This window comes from Halteromyces radiatus (assembly GCF_025201355.1).
Source record: "Halteromyces radiatus strain CBS 162.75 chromosome Unknown BX664scaffold_2, whole genome shotgun sequence".
Classification (NCBI taxonomy): Eukaryota; Fungi; Mucoromycota; class Mucoromycetes; order Mucorales; family Cunninghamellaceae; genus Halteromyces; species Halteromyces radiatus.
Window position 1 is genome coordinate 252,004 of NW_026251688.1, and position 16,708 is coordinate 268,711.

Consider the following 16,708-nt stretch of genomic DNA (forward strand, 5'->3'; position numbering starts at 1 on the left):
ACCAATTACATTGACATATAACAAAGCAGTTGGAGTAAAACTAAAAACTTCATTGAATGAAAAAGTATAACCACTAAAGGCTACTAATTTATATACTAAAACTAAAAATTCAAAATAAAATATAGAAAGAAAAAGAAAAGAAAAATTACTCACAAAAAGACTTCGAAAATCAGTAAGTTCATAGGTATTCCTATAGGAAAGACATACACCAAATGACAAAATATTCCAGGGCAACCATCATGATGAATTACTATATCCATAATGATTCATCACATCAATAGAAAAGAAAAGTAACATAAGAAATATGCTTTGCATAATCGTGCTACAAACTAAAATAAGATCCAACAAAGTAAAATAAAAATTTAACAATGAAATAAGTGTCAAGTATCACTTACTATGTTTATACAATATAAAAAAAAACAAAATTCTAGTTTGTAGGCACTTTGTCTCTTTTTTAACACACTTTTTCAATAAAAAGAATCTCACTGAGTCTCTCGTCTCTACTTTTTTTTATTTTAGTACGCAGCATCTACACTTATTTCCTAGAAGGCCTGATTTTAGATTCGTATTCCTTTTTTTTTTTAATTTGCAACCCATCCCATCAAACCAGTAGTCGACCCCTTTTCAATGAAGGTTTCAAAAAGATTCAAGAACGTTTATTAAAAACATTATTTTAAGAAGTAGACTCAAAAGCAAAAAAGAGATCACCACCTTTAATGTCTTCTGCATGCTCAACTTCGACGTTAGAGCCAATAGACGCATTAGCAAACCAGTAATAGTTTTGGCCTGGTGGGTAGAGAATAAAAGAATCAGGCGATGAGGTTAGATTAGTTATCAGAAAATAATAAGGTTCAATAACGGCAGTTAACTTTGCACCTGGTACTATTGGGGATTCTAAACCAGCATAAAGACCTGTTTCTTCATCATAAATTGTAGAATTCGTAATCGAAGAGGATCCAGGTGGAGGTACAATTGTCCATGGAACAGCACTCACAGCGTCTCCTAATTGCAATGGTTGATCAGCTGTCATCGAATCATTTACTAGAAAAGTTCCAGTCTTTACGCTTTTTATATGGTACTGAGGCTCAATCTGAGCAAAAGTAGTGTTAATTATTATAGCAAGACAAATAGCCAATAGTTTTATCATCATACACAATTTTTCTATATCAAATATAATATATAATTTATCATTTTGGAATAAAGAGGTCCTACTTTTATACCTTTTCTTATTTTATTTTCTGACGACATTTTTAAAGTACGCTTTTATTACTCCTTTGTACTTCAACTATACAAGTTAAGGATACTCTCATGACAAGTTGTACCCTCCTTCCTGCAGATCTGCAGTTGATTGAATCGTTCAAGTAGCATGCACAAATCATCCGTCATCCAGTTCATCGATTCAAAAAAAAAAGTCAGTGTAGTTTCAGGGAAACTTATCATCAGCAGTCAAAAGGTATTTGCATCTTTCCTAATACCTTGAGAACAAAATTGATTTCGTCTCCTGATTGTCCCCTGGTACTGTCTTGGACTTTGGATGCTACTCGTTTTTTTTTTTTATTTTTTCAACTCCTTCTTAGGTCTGCAGGAGGAGGACGCAGCTTATTTTACGGCCAAAGTCATCCATTTATCATAGGGGCCGTTTTACTTTTTTGAGAGGAAGCTAGCGATGGTAAATTTACTGGATTATTGATATGAAACATGATGACATGGATTTTTATTTTTTTAATTTACTCTATAAATTGATAGGCGAGATATAAATCATTATTAATACAACTGAAAGAGAATATTTTAATATATGTTCAGTCCTAATTTGATGTGATGATGCTGGCTTTTGAGCGAATTACAAAAGTATAAAGAGATACCAACCTACCTCATGAGATGTTCCAGCATAAAAGAAATTTACTTGACGACACTTTCTCAACAAAAAAAAAAAATATCCACGCAAATCCAAGATTTCGAAAAACTCCAAAGCGTTTATTAAAAATCATTATTTTAAGCAAGCTCTATTTTAAAAGATGCATCATTACCAATGATATCACTTTCAGAAACGAGTTCGATAAATGGGCTAATAGTGGCATTAGTATCCCAATATAAGTCTGATGTCATTGGGTAGATAATATAAGACCCTGTACTTGATAGAGCTATATTGAAAGGATAAGGATCAGTAACAGCAATTATTTTTGCGTCTTGTACTGCTTGATCCACACCCGCGTAAAGGCCAGTTTGTACATCTCGAATTGTAGAGACTGTAACTCCATCTCCAAGTGGAGGGTCAATTGTCCATGAATCCTCAATGATTCCTAATGTTAATGGTTCACCAGGTGCCACAGCTGTTTGCAGAAAAGTTTGAGTATTTATATTTGATATACGGTATTGCCTCTGAGCAAAAGCAACGTTAACTATTATAGCAAAATAAGCAACCAACACTTTTATCATTATATACGGTTCCTTGTATCGAATATAATATCTATTTTCTCTTTTTTGCGTATTCTACTTTTATACCTTTTTTATTTTCTGATGGATTTTTAAAATACGATTTTATTACGCCTTTGTACTTCTTTAATTTTGAAGGTCACTCAAGGACAATTTAGATCTGCAGGAGTATGCATAAAAGTTGCACCCCGCCTTCATCTAAGAAGGAAGTGGCAAAACAAAAAGATAGCAGTAGCACCTTCCTTCCTCCAGATCTGACCTTGAGAATAACCTTGATTTCGCCATCTGGTACCACCTTGAACTTTAGATGTTACTTCTTTTTTTTTTTTTTTTTTTTTTGTTTTGACACTTCCTTTTTGGATGAAGACGGGGTGCCATCATGATTACTGGTTTTTTCATTGTAACTAGAGACTTATTTACATTGGGTTCGAACAAACTTGTGGAACCCTTTTTTTATATCTTATGGAAATGAATGTGCAGCCGATAGATGATGGATGATGGAAAAGTCAATGAAATATTTTGGCATCTATTGCGCAGTAGGTGGCGAGATAAGTAATAAAATGATGTTAGATGATGTTAGACTACTTTTTTTGTAGAAGAATTTAAGGGTGGCGGTTCTATCGGATGATGATCATTATTAGGTGAGTGATGATGATATTGACCCTTTTTAATTTACTATATTAATTGTAAAGTAAGATACAGTATAAATTGTTATTAAGATAAGTGAACGAGAATGATGTCATCTAAGCTCGATGACTATTGAGAGTGTTACAAAAATATAAAGAAGTATACTTCTCACTATGGAGCAAACTAACCAATGAAAAGTTATTATCCGCTATTAGGCTATTTTTTAGTCGTGCAGCGAAACAGAGTTTAATGTTTGGAGGAATGAGAAAGAAAACCGGATTGAAGCTCATGGACATTTTGTATCCTACTACGGGCGTAGATAGATATTTTAAATAAAAGAAAACACACAGTGTTTTCTTTATAGTTCTATTTGAGAAGAAAAATTAGAAAAATTTAGATTTGACTAGACATGGACAAGAAAAAAGCAAAAAAATCATGTTCAAATTGTTATCAGTGGACGGGCTTCAAAAAAAAAGTACACCCTTTTTGCTTTTTTTATTTTTTTTTTCTTTCTTTTTCTTTTCTCCATCCAATTTTTTTTTCACATTGCGTGTCCTCTTTGTTTATGCGATCTTATCATGGTAGCTTTTATTGGATTTGGAGGGTTTTGAAAAAGGGATTTACAAAATACATGGGGAAACCCTTTCATTTATGGATGTAGGAATTAATACAGGTAAAGGACAAAAGTATTTTATGTGTGAACAAAAACTGACAGGTTGGCAAACTTCTTTTGGATAGGAATGGCAACTTATTGTTAAGGATCTTGATGGTGGACGAACTCTTCTGGTTGGCACTATAATAGATACAACAGAATGGGTAGCAGTGATAGTTTTAGTTGGTTAGTACACTATGTGGATTTTTTTTTTTGAAATAAAAATTATATTGCCTTTTATACACACTTCTACACTTTCCGTACAAAGTCAATCTCCCTAAACGATAGCCAAGAAACTCTTCAGGACTGCCCAATTCTGTAAGCTGAAAATGGAAGCCCTATGTAAAATACCAACACACTTTTTATTTCTTCCCAAATAGTATTTCATCTTCCACCTGTCCATCGATATACAATCATCAGTCTCAAGGTCCATGGGTGAAAGCAACCATGAACTTGTCTCCTCTGAACTTCTCCATATTATCAACAACGAAACCATCACCTCATCGGATAATGTACTTTCGTGGGCAAATTGAACAAGGTGTTTAAACCGGACTGGGTTGTGTATGTTAAGCCTTGGTGGCAACGGTGTGATCTAGCTGCTTGTGAAGTGAAACCTTTCAACAAAATGTCTCCTCCTGTGAAATGGGTGTAAATATGTGTTAAAAATTATAAAAAAAAAAAAAAAAGACGAGGAAGTCAGTGAGATTTCCTTTTTATTTAAAAAATAGTTGAAAAAAGAGACGAATTTCTACACAAAACGTTTTGTTGTTCTTATATATAAGTACTGGTGAGTGACAGGTAATATTAGTGTCATCATACTATATTTAAGATTGGTGATCAAATTTTATCTTTGTCTTTGTTTATTCTTGATTTGGTTGATAATACTGTTATACAGAGCATATAATATTATTAGTATTTTATTTATCATTGATGTGATTTTATCATCATATGTGTAATAATGATTTATCATAATAGCTGCCCTGGAGTATTTATACAGAGGTAGTGATTATGGACCATCTGCATAATGATTTTCAAAGTCCGTATTTTATTATTTTTTGTTATTAGATATTTCTATTTTCTTTTATTTCTTTCTTTTCTTTATAACAACTTTAAACATAATATATCAATTAGTGATATATAGTAGTTATACTTTTATTTAATAAAGCTCTTATTTTTATTCCTACTACTTTATTACACGCCAATATAATTGATACCGTCAAATGAAAACATCACATTCACCGTATGCTCTCAGTTGAAAATCGACAGTATCACATTTCGTTCTCGATATAGTGGCAAGAAACGGAAAGCCAGTCTACTTGTTTTTGGTCTTCTCATTCCTAAGTATACAACCAAGGACTATTTATTTTTTTCATTCATTTTTATTCTATTATATTTTTATAGTGATGAAGGGGACGACACTGAACAGTTCTTTGTTGATGATGTTATATTCTATTTCCAAAATCAAGGTGATTATCTGGCACTGACGTGGTTGCATGACATCCACTACTACAATGGCAACAAAAGCTTCTACTTTTTAGACAGTGGTATGGATAAGAAGCTCGTTCTGATGCAGTCATTGGTAGTACACGCGACAGCTGGTACGGTCACCAACAGCACGAACAATCGGTCCTATTTTTTTTTTTTTTTTTTTTTGGGAAGGAATGGTGATTGGGGAAGACACAAGACGCGAAAAATGTAATGATCTTCGATCTATTACGTAGTATATTTGTATTAATATGGTTTGTAGTAATGTAGTTGATCGCGGTGTATATTTTAAAACAATAAAGTTATATATATTCAATTCATAGGGTACGCATATTGATTTGAATCATCACGTATGGATATAAAGTATTACAGTGCCACATATTGATTTTTCGTTTTTTTTTTTTTTTTTTTTTTTTTTTTTTTTTTTTTTTTTTTACTGTGTATCGATCATCAGTCATCTGTACATCCACTTTCGTGATATATATATATAAAATGGGAATATCATGAATATGTTTGAACCCAATGTAAACAAATCTGTAGTTACAACGAAAAAACCAGTAATCATGATAAAAGTAAAAGATCTAGGTTGCTCTCAAGAAGAGCTGCATCCCGACTTCATCTAGAAAGGAAGTGCCAAAAAAGAAAAAAATAGGAGTAACATCTAAAGTTCAAAGTAGTACCAAAAAGCAAAATCAAGATTGATCTCATGACCTGATCTGTATCAGGGGGATTCCTATTCCTTTTTTTTTTTTTTTTTTTTTTGTTTCACCACTTCTTTTTTTTTTTTTTAATGAAGGCGGGGCGCAAGTTGTATGCACACCCCTGCAGATCTAAACTGTATTGAGTGACCTTCATATTTAAAGTTAAAAGAGGTACAAAGGCGTAATAAAAGCTTGTTCTAAGAAGTCGATCAGAAATTAAAAAAGATATAAAAGCAGAATAGAAAATAGACATTATAATTGATATAAAAAATATTATATATGATGATAAAACTATTGGTTATTTATTTTGCTATAGCAATTAACATCACTTTTGCTCAACATCTGGATCAGTACCGTATAAAAAGCGTAAATACTGGAACTTTTCTACAAGCACCTGGCGCGCGTGGTGAATCATTAACATTGGGAGACGCTTGGGGTAAATGGACAATTGATCCTGCACCTCAACCTGGCATTGCTACAGTTTCTACAATTTATGATTCAGCAGCAGACCTTTATGCTGGTTTAGAAGATCCAATAACACCCGGTTCAAAGATAACTGCTGTTTCAGAATCTTATAATTTCCAGATAGCTGAACTAAGTCCAGGGAATTATGTTATATACCCACCAGATCAAGACTTTTATTGGTTTTCTAATGCCTCTATTAAACCTTCTATCGAAGTCGAACATGCAAGTGGCGTCAGCGGTAACGCTATCTATTTTAATTTTGAGCCTGCTTTAGAATAATGGTTTTTAATAAACGCTTTGGAACTCTTCTAGATTTTCGATCTGTATTTTTTTTTTTTTTTTTTTTTTAAAAAAAAAAAAAAGTGTTGACTGTTGGGTTGATGAGATGGAATTATACAGGACCATATTTCTTATTGGAACTTTGCTTTTCTATTGATATTATGAGTCATCATGGATGCAGTAATTCATCATGATAGTTGCCCTGGAGTGTTTTGTCATTTGGTATATGTTTTCTTAGCAGTAGCTTGGAGTATGAGGATAGTGATTTTCAAGGTCCGTTTCTTCATCTTTTTGAAATGTTGGTAATTTTTCTTTTCTTTCTGCATCTCTCTTTCTCTTTCTTTTTCTTTTTTCTTTTTTTTTCTTTTTTTTTTTTTGAATGGACTTGATTCATTTAGAAGCTCATCCAGAATATTACGATTACTACCATGCCATTACTTTTTTGGACAAGGAGAAAGTAGAATTGGTTTATGGAGAATGCCAAGGGATAAGGTACGAAGCCATTGGATCATATACCTGGACTGATACTGAACTGACTATTTACAACTTGAAAGAAGTGAACCCTCCTGACGACAATACTACCAATGATACAGAAACAATTATTTACAAGTACAAAAAAGAACAAGGCCAATTCGAATGGGTAGAGGAAGTCAACGGTACACGACATACTGCAACCGAACGATTCGTATTTGATAAGGATCCTTGTGGAGTAGACCCTGGAGAAACGATTTTTTACAAACGATGATCAAGCAGTTCTCTCTCTCTTTCTCTCTTTTTTTTTTTGTTGGTGACTCTTGGTGATAACAATATACAGCAGATGCGACCTGGTATTTAGATTAGTATCTAGAGGATTAGACTGTTTTTATAGAATCATACTGGCGTGTATATTAGAATAGATCAAAAATAATTACAATAAAAAATAGTTGTTGTTTTATCATGATAGGCAACATAGATATGGTTTGGACAAAGGATGGCAAAACTCAAATGCAATTTTCAACGACCGATTGAGTAGTTGATTTTTATTTTTATTTATCCCTTTTTTTTTCCATTCTCTCACATTACTTTTTTTTTCCATCTAATTCATCCATCAGCTTGTTACAACATGTCAGCAAAAGAAGATCAGCATACCAGCAATAGTCTTTCTGAAGCAGAAAAATTCTTAGAATCGTTGAACTTACCAGATTCATCATCTGACCCGTCTTCAGCTGCCCAACCTTCAGCAACAACAGCATCAACAACAACAACAACAGCGGACCGTAGTGATATCATGAACTTTTTAGATGAAATATCAAATTATCCTACTGAACAACAACAACAACAACAACAACAACAGCAACAAGAAAAGCAAAAACAGCAGGAAGAACAGGCAACTGGAAACTCCTACGCCACAAAGGATCAGACTCTAAAGACCCAGGCCAGTACTTCTACTACTCAAGCTGAGAATACCAGCGGCAGCTGGATGTCGTGGGGGAATTCTTTACTTGCACAAGCCAGTGCAGCTGTGAAAACAACCACGGATCAAATCAATCGTACCGTACAGTCCACTGAATCAAAGCATCTCTTGGAAGATCGAGTTAAACACTTGCAGACTCTTGTGAACAAAGATACCATTGAAAAGTTGGGAAGTAATTTGCGACAATTGACGACACAGATTTTGGAAACGGTAGCACCTCCTATCTCTGAACACGAACTGGTGGAAATCTGGCTTTCACATGATATGGTGGGTTACAGCGGTGTGGAAGCATTGGTGTATCGTGCCTTTGCAAGAGTGATGGAACAAACAGAATCGGGTCAAGTCATTGTACGAAAAGGTATGGATAATAGTCATGATAATGATGATGAAGCTCCTAGGGATTTGAATATGTGTGAAGGCGTAGTAGAAGGTACCAAATTGGCAAAGGTAAAGAACAAAAAAAAAAAAAAAAAAAAAAAAAGAAAGGGAAGGAATTTGATGGCTCATCTTTTTTTTTTTTTAATATATATATATATATGTATACTTAGGCAAGTGTGGATCATCTTATCAAGTTACATTATACCCGACCAGAGCCTACAACCACATATACACCAAAGGAAGGTGCAGTGCCTGTGATCAATTGTCCTGTTTTCATGGTCATTCAACCTGTCAAATCCTCATTTTCAAACGATAAGAGTATTCCTTCTCAATTGGTCTATGCTGTTGTATTGGAAGATCCTACTAATCAACTCTCGTTTCAAACATATTCTCAATCTATTCCTCTGGCATGGTTAGATATTCCTTATGAAGAAAATGAATGGGTGGAGGACAAAATGGTGGATGTTTTACGTATGGCAGTGACTACAGTGGCGCAAGATTATGTATGGACTAGAATGACAGGTGGTAAAAAACTTGCTCAAGTTGTCAAGGAGACTTCTGAATTACAAGATCAACAAGGTCAAATGGAACAACAATCTCCTGCTACAGAGACCAAGACGGACTGATATATCTGGATCCCTTTTTTTAGTTATCTTTTTTTTTTTTGTTGATATTTGTTGTACTCTTAGCTCTTACTTCCTCTTTTATAAATTTATTTTTGTTTGCTGATATCAATCAATAAAATATATTTTGTCATATATCATTGATGGTGATGTTTTTGTTTGAAATGAAATAGATAAGCAATATGATTACTGCTATATCAACTTTGTAATAGAATTGGGCAACATAAACGTGATGAAAAGGGCCAGTCTTATGGGCACATTTTATGTTTTCAATGACAGACGCGATACTTTTATATCTAATTCTGATGATAAATCAGAGCATGTATAGTATTGATTATTACGTGAATGAATCTTCACGCAAAAGGATTGGTTGTTTTGAAAATTTATAAAGCTGATTGTAGGAGCTTAGATACATCATTTTGATTCCGTTTGGTATCTATGAAGATAAAGCTCGATTCCTTTTTGCTTTCTTTTTCTTATATAAATGAAGGACATATTCATATCGTACTTATTTTTCTCCTTTTTTTTTTTCTTTTCTTTCTCTTTTTTTTTTTTCTTTGTAACTTTATTTCTTTTTTGGACTCGAAAGCTTATTTGTTAGCAGCACAATGCTGTGATCACCCTCTTTTATTATTATTATGATTATTATTTTCACTTAGGAAGAATCAATATCCTTAAACGCGTTTTTTTTTTTGAAGGACCTTTAACATTGGCTCTTCTTTTAGGGTAGTTGATCATCATTACTGCTTAGGCTTCAGTCTTTTGTTGATCTTGAGTATTACCCTTATCTTCTGTCATCATTAATAGAGTAATTAGGTTTACATATAATTTACCATTGGTTTTATTATTGGTTAGCGGAATAGGTCTAAATGTCCATTTCACGTGGAGATCGAATCATTTTTTACCATTTTCATATTTTGTAAATATATTCATCTTGTTTGGATGATTTTTTTTTTTTTTGACATCATATGATTTTGTAGGCCATGCATAGAAAAGAGAGAGGGAGAAAAAAAAAAGTGGAGGGAGGAAGAGGCAGTGATGCCTTATTTTCTACTCAATTCCCTTCTTTATCGTTTAACATAAAAAAAAAAAAAACTTTTTTTTTTTCATTTCATATTAAAAGTAGCGCTTGACACAGCCTTTGTACTGTCGTACAAACAACTCGTTGTCGAACAACAATCAAGATTTTATCTATATTATGTACCATGTTGCAGATGGAAAAAGATAATGATGATGATGATGATGGTGATAAAGAGTGATGAGGATTGGTAGACATGATGATTTATAGCACTAGTCACGTAAAACGCTTGAAATATTAATATATGTACAAATCAATAGTAAAGTTTACAGAATAAACAGATCGACCTATGATCGTAGGTGGATGTTCGGTGAAAAGTTAAGATGATATCCGCTTGTACCACTCGCTTTAACTCCGTTATGCTTTTTTTTTTTATTAAGCATATCAAACTCATTTTCTTTTTTTTTTTGTGGGGTTGTTTCATCCAACTGGATCGGTGTATTAAAAGGACGGTAAAAAATCAGTTACAAATAAAAAAAGATGAGAAAGAAAAAAAAAACAAAGGATAGCAATGATGCATTATTATATAATTTACCTGTCAAATATAAACTCTATTTTTCTTTTAGGATTTAATACAGAAAATTAATGTTGAATAGAATGATTATATTAAGAGGTGAGAAACTCACATGAGAAGTGACAAAAATAGTAGAACAGTATGATTTGTTCAAGTAGTACAAAAGGGTAGCGTTTTTCAGTAAAAAAGCATTGAGAACCATACAAAATGTCAATAATCAAACCTTACCATTATGCGGTGTCCTAATTGACGTGTTGAATATGAAAAAAAAAACATGTTCTATTTCTACCATCACTAGTATAAAAGCGGGGATACTAACATTTAACTGTAATATTACTTTCTTATTTCTTTTTTTTTCCCTTTTCTTTTCTTTTCTTTTTGTTTTTCTTTTTTAAAAGTAAAAACATCCTTTTTAGTATTTTATTACTCCCATTACACTCTTTCTATTCTTATTATTATATATATTACAATCTCCATTCTTTTTTAATTCTTATTTTTATCTTCGATCCTTTTTTTTTTTTTGATCGATCATGACGACAAATCATCAAGATCAACAAGATCAACAACATTCTTCTAATGTACAGGACGAATACTATAATCAACAACATATTGTACAAGAAGGTGTCATTGATGACGGTTATATGGAAGAATATAGTGAAAAACCACCTCCACCACCAAAGCGCAAATTCTATAAGAATAAGAAATATTGGATCATCTGTAGTATAATCAGTGCTATTGCCATTGTTGTAGTAGTATGTTTAATTGTATTTGTCTTCTTCCCTATGATTGCTCAAAGTTTGATGAATCAAGCTGGTATTGATGTCAATTCTGCTGATATCACCTTCTCTCCTCCTGCTAATACACCTCAAAAACGTGATGAAACTACCAATCCTAATTCTGTATTTTATATGAAAATGTCAAGTACTATGAAAAATACTGGTCCTTTTTCTGCTAGTATCAAATTTCATAATCCTATTTTGGTTTATTATAATGAAACTTTATTGGGAAATATTACTTTACCTGATTCTTCTATTAGTGGTGGTAAAGGTGATTTAGAAGCTCAAACTCCTTTCTTAATTCAAGATTCAAGTTTCTTTGCTCATTTCTCTCAAGATATGTTGGCTTTGGAAACTTTTTACTGGAAATTGAAAGGTTCTTTGGACATTACTGCCTTGTCAAGGTAAAAATTCTCTCTTTCTCTCTGCGGGAAATGAATTCACATATTTATTTGATCTATTCTCTAAACTTTTTTTTTTTTTCTTCTTGTCTCCCTCTTTCTTCCTTTTTTTTTTTTTTTTTTTTTTTTTTTATTTTCAATGCAGAACTGCTACTGTCACTTTGGATAAAAATGTCGCTATTCCTGGTAAGAAACAAAACGAACAAAAAAAAAAAAAAGATAATAGAAAATAAATAATCTAATTTATTTCTTTGTTTAACTTATTTTATACATTATATAGGTATGAACGGTTTCAAGGATGTTTCCATCAAAACTTTTGAATTACCTTCTGATAATCCCAATGGAGGTATCGATGTCAAACTTGGCACTGTATTGGTTAGTCCTTCTCCTGTAGGTGTTCAAATGGGAACTATTGAAATGGATATGGCCTATCAAGGTGTTAATCTTGGTCGTGTACGCGCTGAAAACGTTACTTTGAAACAAGGTCCAAACGAAATTCCTCTTACTGGTGTTTTAATTCCTCAAACAGATCCTGCTGCTTTGGAAAAAGTTGGAAATATGTTTACTACTTATGTTAGCGGTGCTGTTGCTCAAACTTCTGCTACTGGTGTATCTGCTGCTCCTAATGGTAAAGACTCGGTTGACTGGCTTACCAATGCTTTCAAAACTGTTCAACTCAATGTCGGCTTGTCTAATGCTGGTGGTCCTCTCAAGATGATTAATGCTGTCAATATGGGTTATCTTGATCTTGCTTTCAATGCTAATGCTCCCTATGCTCCTGTCTTATCTGCTCCTTCTATTGTTGCTGATTTCCACATTCCTTTTGGTTTCTCTTTGGATATTTACGAAGTCACTCAAAATATCACCATGAACTCTACATCCGGTGGCAACTTTTCTGAATTGATTGTTCCTTGGGTTCCTTCTCAAAGTAATCAAGCTACTGGAAAACTTCAATTTGCCGTCTCAAATTCACCAATTACTGCTTTGCCTGGAAAGGATAGTGCCTTTGATGACTACACTTTTGATTTGACTGCTTCCGATAGTTATACTTTTGGCGTCACTGGTCTTGCGACAACAAAGACAAAAACTCCTATTGGTAATATTACTCTTGGTGGTGTCACTTTCTCTGTACCTACTTCTCTTCATGGTTTACAATTCTTGAACAGTACTCCTACTGTCATCAACAGTGTCGATATGACTGGTGGTACTCAACAAGCTCTTCAATTGGATATTGGTGTGACAATGGGTAATCCTTCTGATTTCAGCATGTCAGTGGGTGATGTTACTTTTGCCATGTTTGCTGGTTCTACTCAAGTCGGTACTGTTACTTTAGCCAATTTGACTCTTCAACGTGGTGACAATACTGTGGTGGCCAAGGCTAACTTTGATCCTAAATCTTCTCAAGATGGTCAAGGTATGCTTACTGCTTTTGTTATGGGCAAGAATAGCTCTGCTTCTATTGGTGGTTTCCAACAATCTACTGCTATCCAATCTTTGGTCAAGGCTCTTTCTGCTATTAAGATCGATACTACTCTTCCTGGTCTCAAATCTCCTTTGATTCAAAGTGCTGCTTTGACTGTCTTACCAGATACTATTCAAACAAGTATTGTGAATGTTGCTGTATCTATTGCCAATCCTTTTACTGCTGGTTTAGCTATTACTAAGGTCAGGTCTGCTGCTACTTACAAAGGTATGCCTGTTGGAAACATTGATCAAGATATCAGTAATAATCCTTTCGTTATTGGTGGTCATGCTACTGCTTCTTCCCCTCAATTGAACATGCAAATGAACTTGGAACCTGCCGCTGTTGCTCTATTGATGCGTGATCTTGCTGTTGATGCTCATTTGGATACCAAACCTTTGGATGGTTTACTTGGTATGGGTGGTTTCCATATTCAAGGTCAAGAAAATGTTGATCCTACTGCTGCTCTCTTCAAGGGTTTCAATATCTCCAGCTTTGTAATGCAAGCCATGACTGCTCTCAAGACCGATCTGAATTTGGAATCTACTCTTCAAGTAGGTGAATATACTGATGACTTGTCCTTCTCTCAAAATGGTGTTCAAATTACTTCTGATGGTACTGTGACCCGATTGATTCCTGTGGTTGGTCAACCTATTGTACAACAAATTGTGAATGGTGCTATTCTCGGTTTTGATAACCTTATCTTATCTGATCCTACCAACAACAATGCCAAGGTTCAAATGAAGGGTTCTATCACCAAAACAGGTCCTATGGATGCTACTATTTCTTTCCCTACTCCTTTGACTATTCGCTGGCAAGGAAAGACTCTTGGTACTGCTACTATGCCTCCTGTTCAAGCCATTGCTGATCAAGGTGCTCAATTTGATGTTCCTTCTAACTTTGTGATTACTGATCAAGATGCTATGCAAGCCTTTGCCGCCTACATGATCAACAATGAGGAATTTGTCTGGGATATTGTCTCTAACGATGTCTCTGTCACTGCTCTTGGTTTTACTTTTACTGGTATCAAGATGGAAAAATTCGTGACTCTCAAGGGTGCCAATGGATTCAAGGGTGCTGTCACTATCAACTCTTTCGACTTACCATCCAACGATCCTGCTGGCGGTATTACTCTCACTTGTAACACCACTATTGTCAATCCTTCTCAAGTCGGTTTCTCTCTCAACTCTGTGTCATTCAACAGTTTCTTCGATGATGTATTAATTGGTCCTCTTGCTGCTGCTCCTGGTAATTTTGCTCCTAGTGGTTCTTCCTCTATTCAAATGAAGGGTCGCATGGTTCCTCAAAATAGTCAACAGGGTTTGGATGCTGTTACTACTGTGTTTGAAAACTATCTCAATGCCAATGATTCGCTCTTGGTGGTACAAGGTGATGCTGCAAGTGGTCCTGCTGGTCAAGTTGGTTGGCTCACTAGTGCTTTCAAGACTCTCAAGATCGAAAATGTAGTTTTGCCTGGACCCAAGGTCAAACCTAATTTGATTCCTTCCATTACTATGATGAACATGCAACTGGATTTCACTAAGGATCCTTATTCTCCTAGTACAAGCTCTACCAATGTCCAAGCTCAACTCAAGAATCCTTTCGGTTTCCCTCTAGGTGTTTCTCAATTGAACATGGAAGCAGATGCTAGCTTCTCCAATCAAAAGATGGCCCATCTTTCTGTTCCTGATGAAAAAGCGACTACCAATAGTGGTGAAGTGGTTCAAACTCAATTCTCTGACCTTCCCTTCAAGATCGAAAGTGGTGCTCATGAATTATATAGTACCTTCCTTACTGGTCTCACCAAGTCTGCCAATGCTTCCTTTGGTCTTAGTGGTACTACCAATGCTATCTCAACTACCGCTGTGGGTAATCTCAATCTCAAAGGTATTGGTTTTGATGTTGTTACTAGTTTGGCCGGTAAGTCCCTTTTTTTTTTTAAAAAAAAAATATATATTATCAGAATAACGAATTGATACTCATATGATATTGTTACATTTTAGGTTTCGCAAACTTTGATGGAAAGACAGATATTCTCTCACTCGCTGTCAGTGGTGGTACCAAGGATTATACTATTGTCAGTACTGTTATTGGTTTCAACAATCCTTCTCAAATTACAATCACTGTTGGTGATATCAACTTTTCTTCCAAGATGTCGGATGGATCCGTAGTTGGCCAAGTATTTGTCAAATCTGCTGTGATCAAACCTGGTGCAAATCAATTTGATGCAGAATTCCATCTTGCTGGTGACACCAAGGCTATTGGACAATTATTCTCTGATTATTTGACCAAGGCTGTGGTTCCTTTGACTATTTTTGGTACATCTACCTCTACCACGATTGAACCTTTGAAGGAAGCTTTCCAAACAGTGAATCTTGCTACTACTATGACTGGTATTCAATCCAACTTGGTTGCTGGTGTCAAGGTTAGTGTTACTATTGGTGATCTTGTTACCAAAAAGGCTCAAACAGTGGTGACTCTCCAAAATCCTCTCAAAACATCATATACTTTGACTGCTCTAAAAGCTGATGTGTTCTTCCCTGGTAAGAGTGGTAATTTCAAGGTGGGTCACATTGATTCTATTCCTGGTCCTTGTGCCGTTCCTGCTGGTGGCTCTACTACTTGTGATCAATGGGAAGTTTCAATGGATGCGAATATTGCTCAATTATTGGAAGTTGTAACTGCTTCTGACAAGAGTATGGATTTACAACAAAATCTTACTACTACTATTGGTGGCTCGGATGGTTATGTATCAAGCTTCTATTATTATCAAGACAAGGTACCGACTGAAATGGATGTTGATCTTGGTATCTTTAATTTGCCTTTGGGACCAAAGGTTAACACAAGTGAGTGATTGAAAAAAAAGAAAAACAAATGTCAATGTCAAAATAATAATAATAACAATAATTCTAATCCATGATTTTTTTTAATATCTTTTTTAGCTGCAAATCCTCTTGAATCTATGCCTGGTGGATCAGTATTAAGCTCTGCAACTTCATCTCTTTTACCTTCTGTATCTGACATTTTGAATCTTCCTACTGGTTCATCTGGAAGTGACAAATCCAAACCTTCAGCGACTCCAACTGATACTGGAAATGACAAATCCAATCCTACAACAACAAGTGATGATAAATCCAAGGCCACTCCTACTAGCAATGATTCCAAGCCATCTAGCGATTCATCTAAAAATGATGGATCTTCGTCCTCCTCTTCTGCCTCCCATCACTTTATCTTTCCCTTTTAGACTCATTTGATTGATTTCAATTTAGATGTAGACTATTTTATACAGTAATTTATATTTTGTTTATCTCAATAAAACATGATTTAATCATTATTACTTTACATGAAATGACCTGTTTTAAATTTCAATGCGCATGTGGG

General features: G+C 34.5%; 5 protein-coding genes across 5 annotated transcripts; 3 read left to right on the forward strand and 2 right to left on the reverse strand.

Annotated features, from left to right (window-relative positions):
- Window positions 1–673: 673 nt before the first annotated feature.
- Window positions 674–1,248, reverse strand: BX664DRAFT_382710 (uncharacterized protein; the record flags this gene model as incomplete). The annotated part of the gene is made up of 2 exons (XM_051549076.1): window positions 674–1,161; window positions 1,221–1,248. The coding sequence occupies 2 exons, from the start codon at window positions 1,246–1,248 to the stop codon at window positions 674–676; spliced, it is 516 nt and encodes a 171-aa protein (XP_051402468.1).
- A 560-nt stretch (window positions 1,249–1,808) lies between these two features.
- On the reverse strand, window positions 1,809–2,476 carry BX664DRAFT_323433 (uncharacterized protein). The gene has a single exon (XM_051543655.1). The coding sequence runs from the start codon at window positions 2,434–2,436 to the stop codon at window positions 1,993–1,995; it is 444 nt and encodes a 147-aa protein (XP_051402469.1). The 5' UTR covers window positions 2,437–2,476; the 3' UTR covers window positions 1,809–1,992.
- A 3,702-nt stretch (window positions 2,477–6,178) lies between these two features.
- Window positions 6,179–6,676, forward strand: BX664DRAFT_323435 (uncharacterized protein; the record flags this gene model as incomplete). The annotated part of the gene is made up of 1 exon (XM_051543656.1): window positions 6,179–6,676. A coding segment is annotated over one exon (464 nt), but the record flags the coding sequence as incomplete, so codon positions are not given.
- A 1,041-nt stretch (window positions 6,677–7,717) lies between these two features.
- Window positions 7,718–9,236, forward strand: BX664DRAFT_323437 (maintenance of telomere capping protein 1). Its single transcript, XM_051543657.1, has 2 exons — window positions 7,718–8,542; window positions 8,644–9,236. The coding sequence occupies exons 1-2, from the start codon at window positions 7,745–7,747 to the stop codon at window positions 9,097–9,099; spliced, it is 1,254 nt and encodes a 417-aa protein (XP_051402471.1). The 5' UTR covers window positions 7,718–7,744; the 3' UTR covers window positions 9,100–9,236.
- Window positions 9,237–11,987: 2,751 nt separating this feature from the next.
- Window positions 11,988–16,669, forward strand: BX664DRAFT_323438 (uncharacterized protein). Its single transcript, XM_051543658.1, has 4 exons — window positions 11,988–12,051; window positions 12,146–15,247; window positions 15,331–16,173; window positions 16,270–16,669. Exons 2-4 carry the CDS (start codon window positions 12,148–12,150, stop codon window positions 16,569–16,571), a joined length of 4,245 nt encoding a protein of 1,414 aa, XP_051402472.1. The 5' UTR covers window positions 11,988–12,051; window positions 12,146–12,147; the 3' UTR covers window positions 16,572–16,669.
- The last annotated feature ends 39 nt before the right edge of the window (window positions 16,670–16,708 follow it).